The 26,823-nt window shown below is 42.9% G+C and overlaps 1 protein-coding gene and 1 pseudogene across 1 annotated transcript in view; one reads left to right on the plus strand and one right to left on the minus strand.

The window, feature by feature from the left end:
* The window catches only part of LOC138511223 (long-chain-fatty-acid--CoA ligase ACSBG2-like), a 412,570-nt gene that overhangs the window by 114,459 nt on the left and 271,288 nt on the right, over positions 1–26,823 (minus strand). The window contains exon 9 of the mRNA XM_069626760.1: positions 6,935–7,168. Within this exon, the coding sequence (XP_069482861.1) occupies positions 6,935–7,168 (234 nt within the window). The remainder of the gene's footprint in view (positions 1–6,934; positions 7,169–26,823) is intronic.
* On the plus strand, positions 17,987–18,975 carry LOC138511084 (large ribosomal subunit protein uL10-like; annotated as a pseudogene).

The raw sequence follows: 26,823 nt of genomic DNA on the forward strand, positions 1-26,823 counted from the left end.
AGGAAGCACTGGTGTAGGTATCAGCGATAGAGAGCCTGGGTTGGATCCCATGATTTCCTTTTTGAGCTTCTTCATACCGGACTTAGGTCCTTAGAAGGGTAGGAAAGTCGATGGTGAAACAGTTGGAGAAACAAAGGGAGCCATGGGTGATGTGGAGGAGGGGTAAGAGGAGAGTGAAGGGGTGGGTAGTGAATGTGAGGAGAGCGGAAGGGGGAGTGGAGACACTGGGGAGAACACGAGGGGGGGTGCAAGCAGAAGAGATGGAACAAGACTGGAACAGCAGGACAGAATGAGACACAATGCAGTCACTTGGCACAGCTAAGTTCGAAAGTTAGCCGAACAGGATGAAACACAATGCAGTCAGAGGGCACAGCTAGAGGTAGTAAGAGTGGGAGTTCAGGTGAGACGGAGGGAGGGAGTGACAGTTAGAGTCGTAGGAGACGTTATGTAGGTAGAGGCGGCTAGCCCATAGGGAGTCAAAGTCTCACAAATTGCTTAAGTTGCTCAGAAGAATGAAGGAATACAAGGTCAAAATGGAATTATGTGGGGTGCAGGTTAACTGCTAGACTGGGCCAGAGAGCAGACAGGGCAATCGATGTGGGCCTTAGGTGAGGGGCCCGGCTGAAGCCTGCCTGACCCCCAATGCAGCTAGTCTGGAGTGGGGAGGCGAAATGAGGAGGACTCCAAAGGGACCTTCTAGTATGCGGGGAAGGCAGCGGCCATCTTGAATTCGCTGCGTGGGCCTCCTACCCAAGGCATACACAGAAGGGGTCTCCCTTCTGCCCCACTGCATGTTGCTCCAGTGTGATGATGGGCAGAGCAATACTCACAGCAACCAGCCAGTAGTCAGCGTTCTATGTAAACGCCTTTTTTGAAATTTAAAGTGATTCACTTCTTTTTTTCTTTTTCTTTTTTATAAAATTTCTTGCATTTAAATCAGGAACCTTTACATTTGAAAATTACACAAAGCGTGCATACCACATGAGAAAATTGCAGGCGTGATCGCAGCAGGACAATCAGGCATCATGGATAGGGTGCAGCACTGAGGTTGGCCGGCAGGCAATGAGTAAGAAACCTATACTTCCCGGTGTTGGCTTGAAAGAACAGCTGAGGCTGTCTACAGGCCTCGATGTGGGCCTTAGGTAAGGGCCTTCTGAGGACAGAATTGACTTGGGGGTGTCCATGGCACCCAGGATCTCCAGCAACTAATCCAATCGCCTCTGTGACTTAATCAGATACATGTGGATATCTTCTCAGGAAATCAGTGTTGGCTTGTTGTCATTTATGGTAAAGTAGTAAGGTTGTAGAGCCAAGGACCATTCTATGATGTAATGGCTTGTCAATATGTTCTAGGCTAACCAGGTGCAAAGTGAACAACTGGATGTTTTGACCTATGGTACAGTGGTTTATGAGCATCACCAGATAGTTAGGCATTTCAGTTCAATTGCTGCACAGTTGCATTCCCCAAGAATCATGTTTTACTAATAAATAGGACAGGTCGTGTGGCAGATTGACATCTGGTGAGGATAGGATAACCCAAGCTTTTATTATTCGTATTCATTTAAAATAACACACTCAATGGCGACTTCGATAAGGTGACAGCTATGGGCACACAATTATGACCACATCAATTTGATATCACACCAGTGTCCGCTCTGTACGCAAGGCTTAACAATGACAGAACCGAAGTGTATTGCTGTCTAGGCTGATTGTCTCCACATCTGTTAGGTGAAACAATAGTCAGGATGCTTCCTCTTTGGATTCAACAGCAGGGAGGCTAACACTTTCACTTAAGGTATAGAAGGTTCAGCCAAGAGGTCTCCTGAGAATGGAGGTTCAGAGCCAGTCAGCTGATGACTGGAACCCCGTTGAAGCCAGCAGGCCTGGGAAGTGGGGTGGAGTTAGTATAACTGGAGAGAGAGTATAGGCCTTGAGAGGTGTGTCCAACCTTGTTGTCTATTAAGGTTCTCTTCCATTTACTGTAGCCTTCATTTCCAGAAAGCAAGGCACTCTTTGGACCAATCCTCTGTGCCATTTTGTCTTTGAAATGAGCGAATCTCCCCCTCACTCTTTGATTCGTCTTTGGACCATCAAGAGAAGAATAGGAATACGCTTTTGGACCTCTGTTGAGAGTACCACCCATTCGAATGGAGAGCTCTGCCTCATAAACATCCCCTGAGAATAGTGAGTAAGACTTTTATTGGACCATGCCCTCACTGTGCCTGCAGTGGAACCAAGATCATGTCATTTTAGGTTAAGGAAACCATGTAGGTGCCATGCTTCCTGGAGTGGTATTACATCAGAAAGCTCCAAGAGCAAATTGAATCCTGTTTTACTGCCTCTAGCCAACAAAAATCTAGGATTCTGCTTTTGGCACTCAATGAACCAGTGAAGATCACCCCCCCACCCCCTTCAAATCGAGTGACAGTCTTCTGCTGTGGAAGATTCGGATTTGCTAAACCCTAGCATCACATTGACCCAGCAGCTCTTCGTCTCGACCCAATGCGACTGCCAATTAGACATGGTGGAAGTGTGATGAACATCTATGGTGGTAATACTGTATACCACTGCATTACTGCAACACCCAACTGCGTGTTTAGGGGTAAGGTGGAGGAAACACATCCACCATGAAGCTGGAAGTAATTCCTCCACCGTATCATGCAATTCGGCCAAATTGGCAGAATTACCGCTGGTGGTATTACCACTGAAATCCCCCATGGAGTTCTATGGACTCCAATTAATGGGGACTAACATCGCCTGCCACCACTTGTAATCCGGCGGTAACAGTAATTCCATTTTGAAGGTATCTGAGTGGATACCACCAAACTTGTGTAATAAAGCCCATTGTCTTGAACATTGGCACAGAAACGGGTTGCAACAACGACTCACCACTGGATCAATGTGACACCGGCTCAAGGGCAGGAAAGTGAATAAAAACCCAGATAAATGTTGTTAAGCCTCGAAGACAAAAAAATATGATGCTGTTAAGAGGCCTTTGTCCACGTACTGCACTGTTTAGACCATAGTGACTTTTAATCTCTGGCTTTTTCTCCCGAAACACCTTCTTGAACATTGACATTGTGCCTTTTGAGGGCCTGAGCCACATTGGTCATCTAGCTAGAGTTCTACTCTGCAATAGCTTCCATGTTCAGTGTTCTTTACAAGTGTGAGGTGTTGCTTAAGTTTGTTGTTGTTTTTTTAATTTACATTTTTGAAGTGAAAGTCTTTATTTTTATATAATCTTGATTGGGCATTATTTATTTTGGAGTATTTGTACTATCTCTATTCAGGTTCCGAGCATAATCATCTCACATCCCGCCTGGAGCTATAGCCTGACATCGGACTGTCCTACAACACATAGAGGGTCATTACAAGGTTGGAGGTAACCATGCCGCAATTTGCAGCATGGTTACCCCCTTACCAGGTACCGGGTTCCTCAAATGAGGAATTACCGGGCCATTCCAACCTTGGAGGACCCAGTAATTCCTCATTAGAAGAATCAGGACCCGGTACATCAGGGAGCTAACAACGGGCCTGTTAATAACGGGCCCATTGTTAGCTCCCTGGTCCGCTAGCGGGACCCGCTAAGGGCACCTGCCAGGTGCCCTTTTGTGGGTCCCGCTAGCAGACGCGTAATGGGGCGGTAAGGGGTTGACAGCTTCGGCACCATTACCGGCACCGTTAACCCCTTACCACCCACCTCAGAATGAGGGCCATAGAGTAGGAGGTATACCTTTGGGCTGTACCTGTTTCATCTCTATGACTGGGATCACTGATGATTTAGTGGCAACGTGGGTCAGGCTAGGTGGTTTAGCTTCTACTTATTTATGTACTCCTGTAGAGCAAGAGTCATTTTTTCACACGTCACAAAGATAGGTTACTTATTACCATCTTGCTCTCTGAGAGTATTTCCCCCAGCCCTACTTGTGAATCATCCATCTGTAGGATACAAGGATGAGCAAAGTAGGGGTTAAAAAGCGATGGCTTAGCAAATGCCTCAACTCCTTAAATGCCTCCTGAAGCAGTTAGACATCCAGTGATGGTTGAGAATCTAGGGACTAAAACTACTAAACCTAAACCCATCTCTTCTTGTTTGTAGGCAGTGGGAGCTTTTGCACTGCTTCTACTTTCTATTCGTACAGCTGAACACGACATTTACCCACATGGGAACACATCATTGATGCATGATTGGGTCAGGTGGGAGCAAAAGGGCCACTTTTCACAGGATTTGCATCACCAGATATAGATGCCTCATCTGTTTGCTCCAGGTTTTATCATAGATTATAAAATCACTTTAGTAAGCACCTGTGTATGCATGATGGAATTGTAAGACATGGCCTATTAATCTCTACAAAGTGGGAGACACTCCAAAGGTAGACAAAATGTTAGCAAAGCCAATTGGAAGAGCCCATCTGACAAGGAAAATGCAATTGTTTCCTTTTTCATTATCTTCTCGAGCCATATGGATTTCTCCATTAGCCTTGGTCAGATCAAGATTTGATATTTTAGTTGGATTTAGTGATTTTCTCAATTTGACTCTTGGCTTCGCGTGGATAACAACTCAAACTTTTGTCTGACTTCCCAACTAATACCATAGGAAAGGCCCACTGGATGCTGGTGGGTTCAAGGACTTGTAATTACATACTGCTGAACCTTCCAGTAGATTAAATTCCAACAGACAATTAGCAGAAGCCACATGAATTTTCCTGGCAGGTTATGGATGAAGTCCAACAACTCCCTTTTCTGACAACATGCCTTGGAAGTGTCTCAGGAATCCTTGAACGATTTGGGGATTCAATGGTTATAGTCCCACTAAGATCAGTCTGTGGGTCAGTGGCCTGATCAATTCTTCTGGACCTCACATTTAGTTGTACCCTCCGAGGTTCATCTGTGCCTTTCTGCTTCAGGAGACTGCCCATATTATCACTTTTGTAGAGGCCTGGTCCATGCCACGGATCCGGTGCAATTGTCTCTGAGTTAGGGAGTCAGACAATGATTTTGCCTAAAACATTGACATTTTGTAGCTAAGTTTGGTGGGTTTATAGACAAAAAGTCGAAAACATAATGTCGAATAGCAAAAATGTCGAAAAAAAAATGTCGAATGTAAAAAAGTCGAAAACACATACATATAATAGGAAAAGTCATAATTTCGAAAAAAAAATGTCGAAAAAAAAATTGAAAACCCAAAACACTTTTTTTTTTTTTTACCCAGATAGTAACATTTATTATGAGGGGGGGTCCCCCCCAACCCCCCCATCCCAAACCCCTACCCCAACCCCCCCACCCCCCATAGATATACCTTTAATTATTTTAATTTTTTTTTAATATAATATTAAATAATTAATTAATTATTTAAAAAACCATCCCAAACCCCTATCCCCAACCCCCCCCATCCTCCCCATCACCCCCACCCCCCATGGAAATACCTTTAATTATTTTTAAAAAAAAGTTTAATAAAATATTTATTATTAACACATAAAATCGAAAAAAGTCGAAAAAAAGTCGACATTTTTGTTTTTCGACATTTTTGTTTTTCGACTAAATATTTTCGACATTTTTACTTTCGAATATATTGTATTCGAAATTATGACTGGATACCGTTTGGGGAATGTTAAGCCACTTCTGCTTGTCCTAGGCCTGTCAGCTGTTTCTGTTGCACTATATGAATCTAGGGATAAGGCTGAGGTATCGCCTGATGCCCATATAATGCCCACAAGTGAAGGTGGTGGTCACTGGCCCTCATGGTCCCTAGGAATCAATCTGATAATCACCCATATTGACATTGTCACAACACTCTTTAGTGTCCACTAACTATGGCAAAATAAAATTGGTGGGGTAGATTGAAATCTCGTGTCAAGTTGGGTTATTGGGCCTTATACAAAGCTGATGAGGTGTTAACTATGCTTGACCACTTTACTTCAATCTATTATAGATAGACCAGGCAGGCACTACACGCTGAATCTACTCAATTTAAAGGGAATCATGAGATCAAGAACATCTAATGTTTCAGTGAGATGAAAAATGTTTCAGTGAGATGGACAATTGTACGATAAAGAGCAATATGTACAAATTTTGCTCTCATGTCCAGTTTTAGCTACGATACACATATTTATGAGACTCCCACTGGGAGGTGGATGGAGTCAAATGTTTCAGAGTTGCAGGAAATAGTGACTGATCCGAGAGGAAAGAGGCAATCCAGGCCAGTGCATTGTAATGGGAGGTAAGGTCTGGGAGTCATAAAATGGAGGATGGGTTATGTAAAAAATGCAGACATATCGAGGATTACGAGGCTAGATTAGAGATTGTAGGTTAAGAACATTGCACCTATCTTACTAAGCAAGCACATTACAAAAACCTAAAATAGCCATGTGAATGACTTTGACTGAAGATTATCATTCCATGATGGATAGTATGTTATCTTCAATTTGCAATCTTTCGAAATACCCCTCCGACAAGAGGAAGAGGAAAAATGCATTTTGGGGGCAAAATAGATCTGGGATAAAATGTTTGTATGTCTGAATTCCTAGGCACATAATGCACACTGAGCTTGCTCTTCATTAAATTGTTCACAACACTCACAATAACAGTTACGTTTGTGTAAGCATCAATCATATGTATTTGGAAACACATAGGAGCTGCATGTGATGATAAAATGGCTGGGAGGTAGCTTGCCCCATAGGGGTCTGAAGGCTATTCCCATTTCTGGAGAAACATTGCCTCTCCCCAAAAACAAGGCATTGTGCCGAATATTCGAAGATGAGGAGAGAGGAGCAGAGCTTAGATTTCAGGTTGTGTTGCATTCTTAAACCCTAATACACAGACATCTTGAAAGAATTATGTATATCGGATTCCCTAGGAATGCTACATATACAGTGAATCAGTTCATTAGATGGGTACGTTCACTGAAACGGGATAACCTTAGGTTAACACTAACCTCATGAGTCGAAAGTTTTCCATCACAGATGCCATGTGTGGACCAAAAGTCTCAGTCATGCCGTACCTCTCCATAAGAGGAAGATTGAGTCCCATGAAGAACTTCTTTGTGTCCTCCTTCATTGGAGCAGAACCGGTGTGACAGTAGGCACATCGGTCAAGGCCAAGGCCAGCCTTTATCTCCTTGAAGAAAGGAGATTCAGCAAACGAGTACTCCCACGACAAGCCATCATCTCTGAAATGAAAATTGTAGAGTTTGTGAAGCAGATAAATAAAGTGCAGTATACAGATGGGAGGTCAAACAAGTGACACACATCAATGTCCAAAAGGAGGGAAGTTAGAGGGCAAATTGAGGACAAATAATCTAAGGACAGAAGAGAGCAATGGCAAAGACATTAATGAAGTGGGGAAGAGGGAAAGGAGAAAGCATAAAATGTAAAGAAGACCATGAGCACAATTGTTACATTAGGAGTATTTACTGCATAAGGATCAGCAAACAAAAGAGCAAACCACCCCCTTCCCATCAGCACTGATCCAGTATGATCCACCACTACATGGAAACTGATGCTTGTCAATGTCTGCTCAGCAATTACCCATAAAGCAGACATTGCCAATGCAATAACCACAAATGACTTGGCTGCCATCTTCATTACAGAGACTTGGATGACATCCAATCCACCCACATCCTTGTTGTCCTTATCCCCAGTGGCTACAGGTTTCTACAAAGAACCTGTCCAATCAAACTGCCTGGGGGCATTGCCTTCATTCACAAGTCATCATGGCCAAACAACCAACTGGACGTCACTACTATTGGCTCTTTGAAAACCTCTCCTGCTAATTGCCATTCTCCCCAACGGGCACAGCCCCGATCCACCTCATCTACTCACCACCCAAGCCCAACACCTTCATCAGAAACTTCACAGACCTGGTCACATCCATGTTTCTCACTTCACCATTGATGCAGGGAGACTTAGGTCTAACAAATCCATGGACAAAAAGCTTGTTCACTAACTGTAACTCAAACATGGTAATATATCTTATCCAATGTACGTGTAACAAACCATCCATTGGGAAGACCACACGAAAAATGTAAACCAGACTTGGGGAACACCACAGCTGTATCAGAACATGTAATGAAAATGCACGGTTTTCCATATCTGGGCTCAGAAACATAATGAAGATGATCTGTTTTGGACAGTACTCTTTAGATACAGGGAGCCCATGAAAAAGAAAGACTGATGCAGTAAGAACAAATATTGCTATAAAAAACTAACGCCATGATGAGGGCCTACATGAAGTTATCAACTAGTTTGTTTAACTCTCTTGGGTATTCAAAACATTCTTTTTAATAAGTTTCCCAAAATTTTTTCCGACATAACATCACATATAATTTTTTGATTTAATCATCATTTTGGCACTTTATATTTCAACAGGTAGTGACCACATCAAAGAGTACAATGAATCTGTTGGAATTTACATACTACATTTGCATTTACATTTACACAATATGGCCCCCAGACTTTCTACAACACACACAACTCTCACCTCTGACGCGAGAGAGCAATTCCATCTTTTCAAAGCACTGTCAGTACCACGCATACAGCTAATCGGTTTCAACCGACGCACTTCATACTTTGGGTTCTCCTTGAGAAGCTGCATTTCCTCAAACAAGATAATGCTTACAGTTTCAGTTGAGTGTGTACATATAATAGCATTTTAAAAGTAGGGTGTAGACACATCCTGTGTGAAGAAAGCAGGGCTATAACATTCCCCATATGTTATTTTTTCTCAGACACCTATAAAACAGCCCCCGTTCAGGCAGACTTTGGAAGCAGGATTCATTCTTCTGTATTTTGACACGTATCAGGCCAGACGTGCATTTTTCACAATAAGAGGGGTTCCCCTCCTCTCATAACTTCCCCAATTTGGTTTTGAAAACGTTTTTGAATTGGCATTTTACTTTTCATTCAAAGAGGATCTGGTGCGTTTCAGCATATTCCATTGACTCTAGATGAACACGAGTAACCACAGACGCCCGTTACACTTTGAAGTCTACTGCGTCTTAAGACGGAGATAAATCCTAAGCAAGTAGACATGAACTTCATAATGACATGTGAACATGAAATGTGTACAAAGGGTGTCTGAATATATTGCAATACATATCTATTCTCCCTAACAGGTCTCGAGTCTCATAAACCAATACCTTATATTAAATCATGGCATATGAAATGTCATACTTTACAAATATTGTAACATAAGTTTCTTCTTTGGAAAATTCAATAATCAAAATAAATGGTACACATGCCTCCATGTCCCCAAGCAGTAATGATTAAATATTCCTCTGAAGGTAGTAACATGTCACATTGTCATGACATTGGAATCCAATACCAGCAACACATCATATTGTTGTTATATTCAAACCTAACAACTTCCACAATTCTAAACTATCAGCGTTAGCGATTATGAACATTTCTAAATAGAGAAGAACAGAAACATGTTGGGGTAGAAGGGTTCCTTGGAAGAAATAGTTTTAGGAGACTGTTTGCTTCAATTCTTTAAAAGGGGCACATTAAACACAGAGGGCCTCATTCCGAGTAGGGCGGTAAGGGTTAACAGTCACCGCTAACGAGACCGGTGCCATTAAACCCTTACCGCCCTACTATGAGTTCCCTTTGCGGGTCCTTCCTTAGCAGGTGTTAAGGACGGGACCTGCAAAGGGACTCCGGGGTCAATAACGGTACCGTAATTTACGGTACCATTATTGCCGCCTTCCCCCTTCCCGTTGAGCCCTATGGGGCTCAAATGGGAATGGGGAATGGCCTTGGTGAATGTGGAATTACTGGTCCCTCTGACCTCGGAATGGACCGGTAATTACTCCATTCACCAGGCCGGAGTTTGGACGAGTTCGGAGGCAGCCATGCCGCAAATAGCGGCGTGGTTACCTCCGAACTCGGAATGAGGCCCAGTGTGGCGATGGCATTATAAGTTTGTGAATTTTGAGAAGTTCTAAATGTGCAAAGCAGAGTAATCAGAGATGAATTGTAACAATAGTATGTCTTGGAGATTGATTGCAAATATGATATGTTTCCTTACATGAATCGTGTACACTACTGGGCGCATCAAATGATATAGATTGTGTTGTGTGCAGGAATGTTACGTGATGGCACTTTATTGAAGGGGATTAGAGAAAGTTGTTACGGTGATAATGCATACCCAGAATAATCCCCTTTTTGGAATCCTCCAATAGGAATTTTTAGTGGTAGTTACTTAGGTCATCAGGATCCAGTCTTTGTTTTTTGAGAAGGAGGAGGAGGAATTATCTGGTCATAAAAGTGGAAGGTGCATTAAGTGAGGGAGACATTGATGATTGCCAGGTAGGATTGGATTGCTTCAATCGGAAGGGTCTTGAGTACAGAAGCAGGGAGGGTGTTGCTGGCTTTGGAAGTTGTCTTGAGGCATGCTAGGGTGGCAATCAGGTCTCCCATAGTGAATATCTTGAAATTTCTCCAGGTAGTGGTGGTTTTGCAGAATGGGATGTGTGGTGTGCTTTCAGTTGTCACATTGCTTTCTATATGTTGGTGGATCATACATTTTGTTGTGTAAAGCGTTGATGGCAGTGGATATTTCAATTGGGTGTGGGTGGATATTTCAATTGGGTGTGGTATGGATAGTTTGGGTAGAGGGTTGATGCAATATTTGATGGCTTTCAAGAGGGTTCTGCTTTTCGTTGTTGGCCTTGGCTATGGTGTTCTGGCTGCATTTGACCATGGCAATGTTGATTGGTGCCTGTGTGCAGCACAGAGTTCCTTAAGCAATGCACAGACAGATCCACTGTAGGATTGTCCCCAAGTTTATTTTGTATTGTTATTTTGTTGAGGGTAAGTTCTTGTGTGTACCAGAGAGTGAAATGTTAAGGCTTGAGGCTGTGTTGTTTCACCAGTTCATGGTGATTGATGCTCATCTCAAGTATAGCACTGAGTTCTTGGAGAGGTTCCAGTCCTGGGTCGACTAGGAAAGATCGGCACTAAGCGTTTCTGCATCATGGTGAAGTGGCAAACACTACAATTCCCACATGGTGTATGTCCAGCTATTTTTGGGAGACCCATAGTTTAGTGATGGCCCTCAAAGGAGATACTGTAGTTTTGGAGATATCAGTTTTCACTAGGCAGTTGCTGATGTTTTTACTTTTTGTCAAAGCAAACAGTGGCATTTGAAATGCGATGGAGGCTTTTTGCCACAAATGCCAATGCTGTTTGAATACTTTTTTTATTTTGAAAGACAAGTGTATAACACGTATACACAGACCAAAAGGCTCTGCAATGGTTGTTTAGATGTCTGTTCCAACAGCACTTCCCTTGGGATGTTGGAGGCACGTTTACGGGCTTAATGTATGATTTTATGGGGATATTTGTAAGCCCTTAATTTGTGTGTTAGATCTCCCGCTGATGATTCCATATGTTCCCACTGTAAGCTGTTTCATTTCAGTCTTATACATTGGGCCTCATCACGAGTTGGGCGGTAGCCCTTAATATGCAGCGGTAATTCTATTACCGCCACATTTAAGGGTCCGCCCAAACATGAGTCTGTCAGCATGCCAGAAAAATAGCCATTTTCGGGCACAAATAGCGCAGCGCTATTAGCGCATGCTAATTGCACCGGAAATGGACCCAATGGAGAATGAGGAATACCCATTAACGCCCACCCCTTGATCCGGTGCCAATAGCGCTGGACCGGGTGGCAGTTACGCTATTAGCGGGAGCAGTATCGTGGCGGTATCCCGACGGTAATACCGCCAGCGGGATACCGCCCAACTAGTGAAGAGGTCCATTATCTAAAAGGGATATTCCACCTTAGAGACTTGGGGTGGAAACTGGCAAGATTCAACATAGAATTACTGTCTGTGGATTTGTGAAAAGGCTTTATCTTCAAAACCCCTTTGTCAGAAAAAATCGAGATGTCTAGAAATGAAATTTCTACTTTGCTGATGACATGAGTGAAATGTAATTGGGGGTGCAAATGGTTCAGCCGTTGTATAAACTACAAAGCTTTATCTGTTGGTCCTGCCAAAATAATAAGAAAGTCATCAATATAGCTTTTACATAATGTGATATGTCGTTGGAATTCATAATGAGTCACATAAATATGATGATGCATCAAAGTCATCGATGTACAGATTGGATAAAAATTGAGGGCAACTGTGGAGCCCATGGACGTACCGCCTATCTGTTGCTGTAAAGTGTCCTGATAACGGAAAAAAGTTCTGGATTAAAAACATCTCAGTGCACCAGGTAATTCAATCTCTTGGTTGCAAGCCTAACTATACTATAGTATCTCTGCAGTGCGTGCTTCTTCAGGAGTTTATGAAGTCAGGTGCATTCTGAATGTTGAAGACAGGTGGAAATCTCACCACGGCAGGTCACTGTACTGACTTTGACAATTACTAGGAAGCTGGGCACAAGATACGGCATTAACAACCAAACTCTGTTGAATGACATCAGAGGCTACAGATGAATTCAATCGGCCTTGGATTGCATATATCTAGATCAATATATGATGTTTATAGCTAGTGATGGCGAAATAATCAACACAAGCTGGAGTGACGACTGTCTGTTGGGAGTTGCATTCAACTGCTCTTACAGCAATTAAAGATTACATTACAGTGAAGACCTAGTGCTGAATTCTGGTAATAACAGATTAGTATGGAACCAACGCAGAATAGACTCAGTGAATAGTGCCATTGGAGGGATTATTGAAACTTCCAATTATAAATGGAAGTTACACACCTTTACTTACAACAATGTCTCAAATGTTTTGAGTGATACCATTGGCGCTGTCTTGGGTAATGAAAATATAAAAAGGAAATTGAAAAGATACACAAGTAAGAAATGCCATATTTATGACGAGGCAGTAGCCAAAAAAAAAGGAGATGAGATATGCCATACGGAAAAAAAGAGAGAATGGGCTACTGACCCTGACGCTGCCATAAGAACAAAGGTCAGACAATAATATACGAATTGGATAAAAATTCATTGTGCCTATTTAGTACAGATAGACCTTCAAGGGAAGGACTCTCGCTTCTTTTGGGCTAGAATGTGCGACCAAAAAAAGGGATTGGGGGATAATATATCAACTCACTGTCTCAAGAAGACTAGGTAGCCCACTTTAGCCATCTTTAACGAGAACTGGTATCCGACTCTAATTTAATAAGACACAAAACAGTGGAAGTGAATGATCTAATGGGGTCAATTGCTTTTGAAATGGAAGATGTTTTAGAGGTTATTATGAAAGCTAGTCACTCAAGAACACCAGGTCCTAACAACACATTGAATAGGCATTTTAAGGGCTCACCATTAAAATGGGCAGGAATCCTGAAGATTTTTTTGATGACATCCTGAGGACAGGCTACTTACCCAACCTGTAGTACAGCTTACATTATTCCAATTTTCAAAAAGGGCAGCAGAAGTATAACAAAAATTGACCACCCAATTTCAATCTGAGTCTCAGACAGTAAAATCTTTGCGAGTCTAATACCAAAACATCTAAAAACATGGGTGAGTAACAATTCTCTGATTACACCCCCTCAAAATGATTTCCGTGAATCACAGAGCACTAACTTAAATAGGTTCCTTTTAAGCAGTCTGCAGGACCTGGTTAACCGGTGAAAGTATCCCATCATTTACGTTGCAGTGTTGGATCTCTCAAGCGTTTGACACGGTTGTAAGAACCAACCTGTGGGAAAACCTAACAAAGTGGGGCATACCTGGAGGGCTGCTGAATCTAATAAAGAAGCGACATGAGGGCTCTAATGTGAGATTTTGATTGAATCAGGACGGTTCCCTAACAGAAAAGATAACTACTGCCAACGGTTTAAGACAGGGATGCATTTTGGCACCTTATTTATTTAACTTATTTACAGCAGAAATTGGTAAGAAGCTAGAAACAGTATAATTTGCTCCATCAAAAATAGTGAACCTGGCAGTTTGTTGGATCGCTTACACCAATTACTTTATTTTAATAGTTCGTACCCAACCTGGCTTGGGTAGTCTCTTGGAGGCCTTCAACGCTTTTGCCAGAGAAAACAACTTAATTATTAACCCCCAAAAAATGCAGATCATGTCACTGATTAAAAGAAAAGCGTAAGACCCTGTTGCACTGCTCAATTAAAGCATCGCTCTGAATCAGGTCTCTTCAATTAAATACCTTAGTTTTCCTTTCACAAGCTCTCCGGATAGATTGCATCTTAAGAAACTCTTGAGAGCGAAAGCAGATTTGTATATCCCTACAATGATACGTATTAAGAGCAAATACTGTAGATTCTCACTGGAACCTGTCATTTGCTTTTTACGAAGGGAACATTAGCTCTAAATTGCGTTATGGGAGAGAGCTTCTTGATGATTGGGCACTCAAGCACCTAGCCACGATAGAAGGTGTAATTTGGCAAAGGTTTTGGGTATTTCAAACTCAGTCCCTGTGGCAGCAATTCAACATGAATTTGGCCTCATCTCTCAAAAAGCGCAAGGCCATGGCGTATTCTGTCCCGTTACAGGAATATTTCTTGAGCCGTCCGCGAACACCATGTATCACGCAATTGCAGAGGAGATGTAGATAGGGTTAGTGCCCATTTCACCAAACGTGGCAACACACTATTGAGTCTAATATATCTTACAAGGGAAGATCTAGTCAGGGACCTAGTCAGGGCTAAAAAGAAACTGTTTGATGGTTACTGGTGCAATAACATGGAAATAATGCATTGGTATATAGCCCTAATACAGCTCAGGGGTGATCACAGAAGTAGAGGGACACCAGCCCCAGTAACCAAATCAGAGATGATTTCATTACATTTCGTTGGAAGCGATTACTGACTTCATAGGTCATGGCCAGAAGGAAAATTGTTGACCAAGAAAATGTACAATGTAGATTCTGCCATAGTGTAGGGCAGGTGGAAACATTAGAACATCTAGTAGTTGAATGCCTGGATTTGAGATCGATGAGGTATTTGCAGTTCAAGAATTTCTTTGAGACCTGTAGGGATATTGATTGTGAATTCTTTTGGAGAAAATGTATCACCGGCCAACAGACCAACTTAGTGGTCTCAGTAATGAACTTTTTTGTTTAGTTTGAATTTCAATGATGTATAACAAAAGAATGGGTAGTAACAATGATTAGGTGCATGTTTTTTTATTTTTCTCCTTGCATCCACTCTCTCTCTCTCTCTCTTTCTCTCTTTACTCTTCTTCCCTTAGTCTAGTAATTCTTTAACTGGGTTTGAAGTATTAGTGTTAGTTAATTATATACGCTTGATGATTATTTTTTTTAAATACTTTGTGACTGTGATTTTACGAATTGTATGATTTTGGTAGTTTGATTAATTGTTTCTTTCTTACATTGTTAAGGTTGAATTACTTTTTAAACAATAAACAATCAACAACAAAAAAAGAATGCAAGACGATGCAATTGCTTGCAAAAAAATGACTTTGTAATTACTCGAAGCACCTGACTTTATAAAATCCTGAAGACAAATGTGCTGTGAAGATACTGTAGTCTGCATAGTGTGAAACACGTGTTGAGCAAGGAGAGAGGGTGAAAAGAGAACCATACTGGCATGAATAATAAGAATTCAACCACAAAATAGCATGATGAAATAAACACAGAAAAGTGAGGGATGTATATCTGATTGAAGACTTTACAATTTGTGTATTAACCGTGACATAGTGCTTTTGTCTTCTTTTTGAAACATCTTAGATTGAAAACATCATAATTTGTGTATCAATGAGGACTGAGTGTTGTCTTCTTTTTTCTAAATATGTTGAATAGAATAATTTGAATAGCAGTTTGTATGTATGTTGAAAGTGGTTAAACAAGAATATGTGTTGTAGTTGTGATAACTTAACTTATTGTTGTACAAATAGGGTGTTTATTGTGTGATTAACCAACTGTTTGGTTTCAGAATATACTGCTACTATAATCCAAAATGGGTGTTGTTACTATTTTTTTATTTTTTTATTGTTCACTTATAATGCGCTTAATACCAGTGAGTGGTTCGTAAGCACGGGATTGGGTTTAAGAAGCTGTGTTGCGCCGCGTTGTCTTGCTTTCAAGGCAAACGCGCTGCCCCTGATCTATCCTTCCTCCCCACATTCTTAATGTGATGAGCAAAGCACATCAAGGTACAGTTTCCTTAGACTATTAGATTGTGTAATCACGGACCAAATACAAATCAATTTTGAAAAAGCACAGCACTTAGAAGGACCTGGCCAGCATCTGGCACTGTGGTTAACGTGCCAAAAGGTTTTAACAAGTGTAATTATGCAAACAGATTATTTAGATTTATACAAAACCACACACTGTTAGGGCATCTCTGGAGTCTTTAGAAGGGATGATTTCTATCCATTCGGTCAAAGGCTGCGGACAGAAGATGTGATGCAAAAGCCAGCAGTCTTGCTATTTAAACAGAGGCTATATATGTTTTGGTTGAAGGTCTATTCTTAGTCCCACTGAAAAACAGAGTGTGTGTTGTGAGAAACCGGAGGGTATTCTCACGGATAGACCCCGAATATCTTTTGTCCAGGAATCCAGGGCACTGCCATCGCCTTTGGAACGATACGCTGGTGGTGGACTAATGCAGGAGTATCACCTGGACAAGGGGTCCTTGGGGACTGCATGAGGAATGCCCCCAGGAGAGACACAGTATTGCCTTATTTCTGACCCACATCTACCCGACACCCCCTAAGTCTACATGGGGTATGTTAAACGAAGTCCCACCCTACCCCAGTACTTTTCCCTAAAGGAAAGAAGGCAAGAGACTCATGGGAAACCAGAACCCATGTACCCACAACCATACATCTACCTACCCCGGTCTGACAATACTCGACCCAATTTTCCAATAATTACCAGAAAAAACTACGACTTTCCAACCCTGCTGCCCTTTTTTATACAAACACTGAGACGAAGAAGAGAGGGACTGAGAGGATGAAGATCACTGATAAGAAACACAATCCAATAGCAGACTGTCCTCTTAACAAGGACAGACAAGACCAGGCTTCCCTCTACAACCACTCACACATGATTCTGGTTGACTGTTCCAGGGAGTATAAAAGGTGGAACATACCTGCACACTGAGTGAGATAGGGATGCTGGATGGTGCACGGACGCCAGCGGGAGAGTATTTGAGCTGGAGAGACGATGGAAAGCCTGGAGAAAGAAGTATTGTCTGATTGATGGACATGTGAGTATAGAGGAGGCTGCAGTGTGGAGAGGGAACTGTACCTCCAGAGAGCCAAACCAGGGGCAACCTTGACTTGTGAATTAAAAAATGCAAAGACAAGAAAGAAATTCACACAGCCGGTGAGTGGGCAAGTGACATGAAAGTACAGTGTTTTAAGGAAAGATTGAAGTTGGAACAGTATATCACACAATTGAAGGCAGCACGTGTGTGGATGAGACGCGAACAAAAGCAAACCTGTGATGAATTTTGAATTGCGATATCTGTGAAACCAGTGATACTGAGTAGCGGAGTGGTCCGACGAAAGGAAGTAGCCCACACAAAAGTCTTTGTGAAAGGTGAAATGTTTATGTTATGAAGCGATAAAGTGAATGAACTATAAAAAGTGAAGTGATCAAAATTAACCCTGGGGAAAGGGGGGAGTAAAAAGGTAAACATTGAATTGTTGTGCTTATGACATCGAACTTCCCAGACCAAGAGACACTGGGGCAAATAACACGAGTGTGTGAGCTGAAGGGAAAGTCAAAGTGGTCCTGTGGAGTTCTATAGTAAAAGTCACACACATTTGAAAGTCTCAGACAACAGGAAAAGGCCAGAGACCGGAGGTGTAATAAGTATGGGGAAGGGAACCCCTATAGGATGTGAATTAAGCTTGGGGAAGGGAATCCCTGCACGTGTTGTGTTCAAAAGGTCTGAGTCCGACTGATGGAGACCTACATGAATGTTTTGCTTTGAAAGGTGCAAACCACTCTTTCTTCACACAGTCCTTGTGTGAGGTTACACCTCATCTTTAAGCCCTTTTTTGTGGCAATCCTTGGCTGCACCTTCTAGATGCCCAGGGAAGATAGGGATACATCGAAGGCCAACTACTGTACCAAAATCACCCAACTATTGGATGATTTTCTAAAATGCTTCATCGTGAGAGAAGACAATGGTGGCTCGAAGCCAATACAACAGAACTGCATATACCTGCTAGGAAAGGCTGTGGTGCTTATGGGGAAGAACACCATGATGAAGTAGGCCATCCCTGGGCACTTGGAAAACAACCCAGCTATAGAGAAGCTTCTGAATCATATTCGAGGGAACATGGGTTTTGTGTTCACCAAAAAAGATCTGACAGACATCATTGACGTGCTGCTGGACAAAAAGGTGCCTGCTTCAGCTCGTGCAGGTGAAACTGTGCCCTGTGATGTGACTGTACATGCTCAAAACACCGGGCTGGGACCTGAAAAGATGCCTTTCATCCAGGCTTTGGGTATCGCCACCAAAATCTCCAGAGGAACCATTGAAATCTTGAATGATGTACAGCTCATCAAGACTGGAGACAAAGTGAGTGCCACTGAAGCCACACTCCTAAACATGGTTAAGATCTCTCAATTTTCCTTCGGGCTAATCATCCAACAAGTGTACGATAATGGTAGTATCTACAATCCTGAAGTGCTGGACCTCACTGAGGAAGCCTTGCATGTCCGCTTTTTGAGGGTGTCCACAATATTGTCAGTGTCTGCCTGCAGATTGGTTATCCTTCCATTGCTTCTGTGCCTCATTCAGTAATCAACGAGTACAAGAGAGTTATGTCTGTTGCTGTGGAGACAATCTGCAGCTTTCCACTGGCAAATAAGGTCAAGGCTTTCTTGGCTGACACCTCTGCCTTTGTGGTTGCTGCTCTTGCTGCAGCTCTGGCGGCAGCAGTTAAGGAGGAGAAGAAAGTGGCAGAATCTGAGGAATTAGACGATGGAATGGGATTTGGTATTTTCAATACATCTGTCTCCAAACGCTGTCTAACCAGTCAAATAAATAAAAAACGAGCCTTAATATAAAAAGAAAGGTCCAAGCCTGACTAACAGACACCTATATGAAGTTTTTGCTTTGAAAGGTTGAAGCCCAACTGAGGGACACCGGTGTGAACTTTTTGTTGAACTGTGTTTTGAAAGCTGGAAAAAGAGACTTGAACGTGGAAGGCCAGGTGAGCCTCGATCCACGTTTTGAACTTCCTTTTTTTTTAGAAATTGGGTCAGAGTGTGTCATCTTGGCTACGGGGGCTGCCTTTCTCCGTGCTGTTCAATGTGGGAGGAGAGCTGACTCAGCCACATTGATTCTTTAAATTCTTGCACACTATTCCTTTTGCACACATTTTCCCCCACACATATTTTGTTGCATTAGAGTAAGGGCTGGTAATAGGTTTTGCTAGCATAGGCCATCTTGTTTTGACAGACTGCACTAAAACTGTGGTATTTATTATTTGATGGTTGTGCATGCTCCCATCCTTGACAAAGGGCAAGATAGGCATTCTTCCAACCCCTTTTCAAGAACAATAAAGGTTTTCCAAACGTATCTTTTGGGTCTATCTTGCTTTTGATACCATGGGTTCCTCACGTGGTGTCAGAGTGGGATTGGAAACAATTTGAAAAAAAATTGGGGATCCCACCAGATTAGATACCAGAATCCATTGAGATCCAATACCTTACACCCAGGATCAGGACAAATCCAAGCAACTGCAGTTTTCTCCATGGTAATTCCAACTCTCTTTACATGGAGGAAAAACCATCTACTCGGGCCTCTTTTTCCATCAATGGAGGAAAATCTATGGAAAACTCATTTACCAACCACTCAAGAGATTCCCGTTTATAAAATAGGGGTTAGCCTTCATCCACTAACCCCTCAGGCAATTCATCCTGAAATAAAGTTCGTAGAGGGCAATATATACCATCTTCTACCCCCCCCCCCCAGATTATCTAAACCAGGGAGAGATAAGATCCTGATCTCTCTGGGTTTACAGTTACACTTTTGCCGCTATCACAGCCATCTATAAAGTGGCTCCAGGAAAAGAGACCTTAAAATACTACTCCTTCTTTCTTGTGGAGATGAGCTGAGGTTTGTATTGCTCAATGTTTCTTCTACTCCTACAAATATAGTTGCGGGTGAGATACTGGGAAACCTTGTGCATGATAGTGTGTGGGAACCCCTACTTAAAAGTACCACTGAAAGCCCAGACATTCTGGATTGGCCCCAGAATGAACATCCAGATGGGTTCACAGAAACAGGTTAGAAGGTTTCTCCACCTGAAAGGAATAACACTCTGAAATCCACACTATTGTCAGCTAGAGAGGTACCACCTGACCACCCACTCCTATCTTCTGAAGACCTAAAAACTTTATGGCAGGAGTTGGAAGCTCTTATTGGAACTCGTCCTCTCAAACATAAAGGATACAAACCCTATCCCTTCGAAACATCTCCCAGGGGTTTACAGAAATATTCAGCAGAAATATAGTATAACCACATGCCTCAATTATTTTTAACCAGCTGAACAAACAAAAGAAATGTCCCTTTTTGTCTTGTCCTCAACTGCATCAGAAGAATCTGAATCATCCCATGTAGCACAGTGCTATGTCTGTGGGATTTGGGACCATAAGGTAAGCTTTTGCCCCAAAAACCAAGAAGTAGAAGAGATAGAGACATAACTAGGAGAGGAGATAAACCCCCTTGAGACATCACCCCCGGAAGATCCTTTAGCTAAGGTTCCTTGGGCGGAAGCCCAGTCTTTTAGGGGAAGAGTGTGTGAGAAATCCAACAGTGTTCCCAAAGATAGACCTCAAGGATCTTTTGTTCAGGTGGCCAGGGCACACCATCGCCTTTGGAACCAGACACTGGGGGTGGATCAGTGCGGGAGAATCACCTGGACAAGGGGTCCTTAGGGACTGCAGGAGGAATGCCCTTGGGAGAGACACAGTATTCCTCCCTTTCCAACACACCCTACCTGACACTGCCTCAGTCTACATAGGATTTGTTAAACCAAGTCCCATCCTACACCAGTACATTTCCCTAAAGGAAAGAAGGTGAGAGCCTCATGGGAATCCAGAAACCATGAACCCACAACCCTACATATACTTTGCCCCGGTCTGACAATACCCTACCCAATTTTCCCATAATTACCAGAAAACACTATGGGCCTCATTACGACCCTGGCGGAAGACCATGGTGCTATTAGCACCATGGTCCATGCCGGTAAATTACCGACTCCGCCATGGAGAAAGGGGGAATTACCACCCCATTACAAGGTTGGCGGGGCAGTAATTCCCCCTTCCTTGATGGCCCTTCCCCATTCCCATTTTTACCCTATAAGGCTCAATGGGAATGGGGAAGGCGCTAAGTACGGTGCCGCAAATTGCGGCACCGTAATTAGCACCAAGGTCCCTTTGCGGGTCCCTACTTTAACGGCTGGTCTACACCAGCCGTTAAGGTCGGGTCCCGCAAAGGGACCTCGTAATTAGGCGTTAATAAGTTAACAGCGCCGCAGCCTTTTACTGCGCCGTTAACCCATTAGCGCCTGGGTCGTAATGAGGACCTATGACTTCCCAACTCCCCCCCACCCGTACTTTTTACACAACACTGAGAAGAAGAGAGGGGCTGAGAGGATGATGATCACAGAGAAGAAACACACTCAGACACAGAGGACAGACTCTTCCTTTTTAACAACAGACTGTCCTCTTAACACGGACATGCAGGTTCAGGCCTCCCTCTACAACCACTCACACCTGATTCTGGTTGACTCTCCCAGGGAGTATAAAAGGTGGAACATACAAGAAAACTGTGAGTGAGCTATGGATATTGCACTGTGCATGGAAGCCAGAGGGAGAGTATTCGAGCTGGAGAGACCCTGGAAGGCCTTGAGGAAGAAGTATGCTGGACCTGTGAGTAAAGGGTAAGCTGCAGTGTGGAGAGAGTGAGCTGTATCTCCATGGAGCCAAACCAGGGGCAGCTGCAGATACCTGGTGGTGCCCACACCAGAGCACATCACCTGGGTAAAGCAGAAAAGCTCAGGCCTTTAAGGGGCAGGTGGCAAGACCCTGACCTCAACAAGTATCCCCTTGAACTCCTGCAGCTCCCACAGCTGCCAGAGTACCAAAAATGGGAGCTAGTGAATGTGAGCGAAATTCAAGAAAAAAAATATGGGACTTGAAGTCCAAAGACATTTGGTGAGAAAAGCTGAGCAAGGTGGAACACGAGCAAGAGCAGAACTTCCGGGGTGAAGGCGACCCTACTGGAGAAGAGCGAGGGACTGAGGGACGAGAAAAAAGGGTAAAGAAACCCAAGAGTTCCCTGAAGGAGCTTGTTGCCTCTAAAAGGTTGTGAAAGACACATCGAGAAGGCCAAATCCCAGACAAGAAGACTGCATTGTGTTTCAAGGATGCCAGCAACCCTCACGGATGAATGGCAAAGTTGGGGAGGCGAGGCCAAGCCTGTGGTATTAACCTTGACTCGTGAATTAAAAAATGCGAAGACAAGCAAGAAATGCACAGAGCCGGTGAGTGTGCAAGTGACATGAAAGACCGGTGTCTGTTAAGGAAAGATTGAAGTTGCAACAGTATATTGCACAATTTAAGACTGCACGCGTGTGGATGAGACGAGAAGACGTGATGAATTTTGTATTACTGATATCTGTGAACCAATTGATACTGAAAGCGGAGTCGTCCGGCGAAAGGAAGTACCCCACTCGAAAGTCTATGTGAAAGGTGAAATGTTTTTGTTATGCAGCGATAAAGTGAATAAACTATAAAAAATGAAGTGATCAAAATGAACCATGTGGAAAGGGGGGGTAAAAAGATGAACATTGAACTTTTGTGCTTATGACATCGAACTTCCGAGACTAAGAGACACTGGGGCAAATAACACAAGAGTGTGAGCTAAAGGGAAAGTTGAAGAGGTCCTGTGGAGGTCTATAGTAAAAGCCACGCACATTCGAAAGTCTTCCACATCAGGAAAAGGCCAGAGCCCGAATGAGAGAGACCAGAAGTGTGATGAGTTAGGGAACCCCTAAAGGATGTGAATTAAGCTTGGCGAAGGGAATCCTTGAAAGTGTTCGGTTTGAAAGGTCTGAGCCCAACTGAGGGAGACCTACGTGATCGTTTTACTTTAAAAGGTCCGAGACCGACTTAGGGAGACCTACGTGAACTTTTCTTTTGAAAGATCCGAGCCCGACAGAGGGGGCCCGGAGTGAACTTTTTGTTGAACTGTGTTTTGAAAGCTGTGAAGAGAGACGTTAACATGAAAGGCCAGGCAGGCTTCGATCCATGTTTTGAACTGCCTTTATTTTGAGAACCTGAGCCAGTGTGTCATCCTGTCTATGGGTGCCGCCTTTCTCCGTGCTGTCCAACGTATGAGGAGAGCTAACTCAGCCACATTGATTCTTTATATTCATGTACACTATTCCTTTTGCATACACATTTTCTCACACATATTTTTTTTACATTAGAGTAAGGGCTGGTAATAGGTTTTGTTAGCTTAGGTCATCTTGTTTTGACAGACTCCACTTGGACTGTGTTACTTATTATTTGATGGTCAAGCGTGCTCCCATCATAGATTTAGGGCAAGATAGGCATTCTTCCAACCCCTTTTCGAGAACAATACAGGTTTTCCAAACATATCCTTTGTGTCTGTCTTGCTTTTATTGTATGGAGGGAGAGGAGGGCACCACTTTTATTCAATCATTAAGTAGTAGGATTCTTTAAGTGAGTCAAATTAAATACTCAAAATGTTTTTGCCTGGAGCTGCCAGTCCATAATGGTCCCATAGCACTAGGACCAGTCAAAACTTGAAGTATCCAAAAACAAAGTAACTCTACTTTGTTAGGAATGGCGCTGCTCAGTTGGCCCCATGTGGTTGCTGCTAATTTGTAAAATATAGAATATAGGGTACGCCTAACAGTCTTGATCAAAATTAAATAATTAATTCAAAAAGTATAAGTTTTATAGCAGGATATGTTTAATTCACATTCCTGGAGTTTTCCTTAAAATTACATAGGGCCTCATTAAACGGTATGCGGTAACCATGGTGCTATTAGCGCCATGGTTGCCGCCGGTATTTTATTGTGTCCGCCTTGGTGGATGGCGGAATTACCGCCCTACTCCAAGATGATCGGGGGCGGTAATTCCCCATTCACCAAGGCACTTCCCCATTCCCATTTTTGCCCCCATAGGGCTCAATGGGGAAGGAGCTAATTATGGTACCGCAAATTGTGGTACCGTAATTAGCACCAAGGTCCCTTTGCAGGCCCATTCTTTAACGGCTGGTAAAACCAGCCGTTGAGGTCGGGTCCCACAAAGGGACCTCGTAGTAAGGCGGTAAACCCTTACCGCATTCCGTGTAATGAGGCCCATAGTCTTGCACATCGATAAATGAGTTTCCATCCTGGATTGCCTATAATACACTAGTGCCAATGCATTTCGGATTAAACCTTCTTCAGGGCGGTATTAAGGCAAAATCAGTACCACATAACTCATATTACATTCATATCTTAGAAATCTTCAGACAACAAACCATAACATTTCAATTGAATCAATCCGGAAACACATACCATATCATGTGTAGAAAACATCCATGCGCGTAGGAAAAGAAAAACAAAATGAATGCACTGATTAGTTAGCTAGCAGTATGATGTATTATGTCCGGAGGTTTGCAATTAATTAGCTTGTCCTACCTGAGTCATGTTAAATTCTTGTACGTGCCTGTACACAGATGTATCTACAAAATAGAAAAATAAGGTGTCACACTGCTTCCCGTGTAAAAGAAGTCAGCACATTGGATCTATTGTGCAAGCCATTCTTACCGATCAGCTTGTGCTCGCGAGTCGTGTTAGCCGAGTGAGCCACTGGAAAGTGCGCTCGCGGCGGGTTCACTTTCCTTTTGTATGTAACCATGGAGATGGTACGAGGCGTCGTGGTCCAGCTGGAGCACGTGCGCCTCGCGCCCCAACCCCGGGCGCGAGCCCTGGGGCGGGGGTGTCACCATGGAAATGAACGCCTTTAGCAGGAATGAGTGTACTCGTATTCAAGAAAAGTTAAAGAGCGTACGTGTGATGTGAAATGTATATATCAGAAAAATATGCGGTATCATGGGAGGATGTTAGTGTGAATGAATTGTGCTTGGGGAACTAAGTAAGTTTCACTACGTGAGTATTTGTGGATACAGTGGAGTGTGCATTAGACCCCTCCCTATTGTCTGATCGGAAAAAGGTCTGTTAAGAATGTCACAAAACTTATATACTCAGGATCGCTCAACGCGATTTCGATTACGCCGGAGGTTTAAAGGTGCCTTACCATAGGACCAGGACTGTGGAAGTACAGAGTGGTAAATGTTATATAGTTAATTGTGCATGGTATGTACAAAAGCTATGTGTTGGTCACAATTGAAAATAAAGCCAACACAGACCACCGGGTAGAGCACCCTTGGGTCCTAGTTGTGTAGTTAGAATATCACAAGTAACAAATATCCAAAAATTATTTTGTGCGACTTACACCCATCAAACATTACAATGTAACAAGCATTACAAAAAGCACATGAAATTAATTTCTTCGTTGAGTCCCCTTGGAGTCAAGGAGCTCAGGCGGTCGATCCAGAAGGATTCTCTTTGGTCCATCCTTTTCTGAAAATTCTCGTGGATATCTCTTTTGGTTACCACTTCCAAAATCACAAATCGAATCTGAGCCAGGTTATGTTTTCTGTCATCCCAATGTCTGGCACAGTTGAATTGGGGTTATTGTTCCTTATGCAGGGCCCGTGCTCATTCCATCTTGTTTTAGCTACCCTTAGGGTCTGGCCCACATAGTATAACCCACACGGGCACTTTATAGCATAAATCACGTTGTAAGAGTCACATGTTGCAAAACTCTTAAGTCAGATTATCTCCCCCGTATGCGGGTGCTTCACTGATTCGCCTTTCATACCATATCCACAGTTGCTACAGTTCAAACAAGGGAATGTCCCAATACTTTCCGTGATTTTCTTCTTGAGTGCTGGTCCAGCCTGTCTTTAAGATTCTGACTCCGCTGATAGGCGAATGTGGGAACTTCTTTCAACAAATGTTCTACTCGTTGATCACATAGTAGTGTGTTCCAATGCTTTTTGATGATACACTTAATGCGATTGCTCTGTCGCGAGTATTTAGACACAAAGACCAGTGGTGGAACCTCGTCTTGTTTAGTCTTCACTCTCAATAGGTCTTCTCTGTTCTGGGTAGCTACACATGATTGTGCTGCATTTACTTCTTCCTCTGAATATCCTCTATCCAGAAACTTCTTGCCCATTTCTCTGATAGCAATATTGTAGTCCTCTGGATCGCTTACCAATTTCTTTTCTCTAAGCATTTGGCTATACGGGAGGTTTTTAATGAGACTCGGTTGGTGGAAGCTTTTTTTCAGTGAGCTGGATCATGAACAAACTATTGAAGAAGAATAACTTAAAGAGTTTAGAGGTAAAAGCACCTTTGCTCCACCGATCAGCATACGTTCAATCGAGATTTTCCAAAAACAGCTGACAAGGGACTTTGAAAAGGTTTGATTTAAAGGCCATTCAAAACGGAATGTGAAGCCCCATGAATTAAAGTTGATAGGGGATCTATATGGAGATACATCCTTCACAATAAGGTCTGCGGACAAAGGAGGAGGTCTGGTATTGCTCAATACTACGGAGTATGAAGAAGAATGTGAGAGACAATTGAGTGATGTAAACACATATGCAAGATTAACAAAGTATCCTACACCAGAGATACGAGAGAATTTGAAAATACTGCTCGATAAGGCGGAAGAGCTAGAGTGGATCAATCACCACACGAAGAAGTTCTTGACCAATCTACATCCCCGAATACCACACTTCTATACCCTACCGAAGGT

Source organism: Ambystoma mexicanum, chromosome 6p (assembly GCF_040938575.1).
Source record: "Ambystoma mexicanum isolate Mex_15411 chromosome 6p, UKY_AmexF1_1, whole genome shotgun sequence".
In the NCBI taxonomy this organism is placed as follows: domain Eukaryota; kingdom Metazoa; phylum Chordata; class Amphibia; order Caudata; family Ambystomatidae; genus Ambystoma; species Ambystoma mexicanum.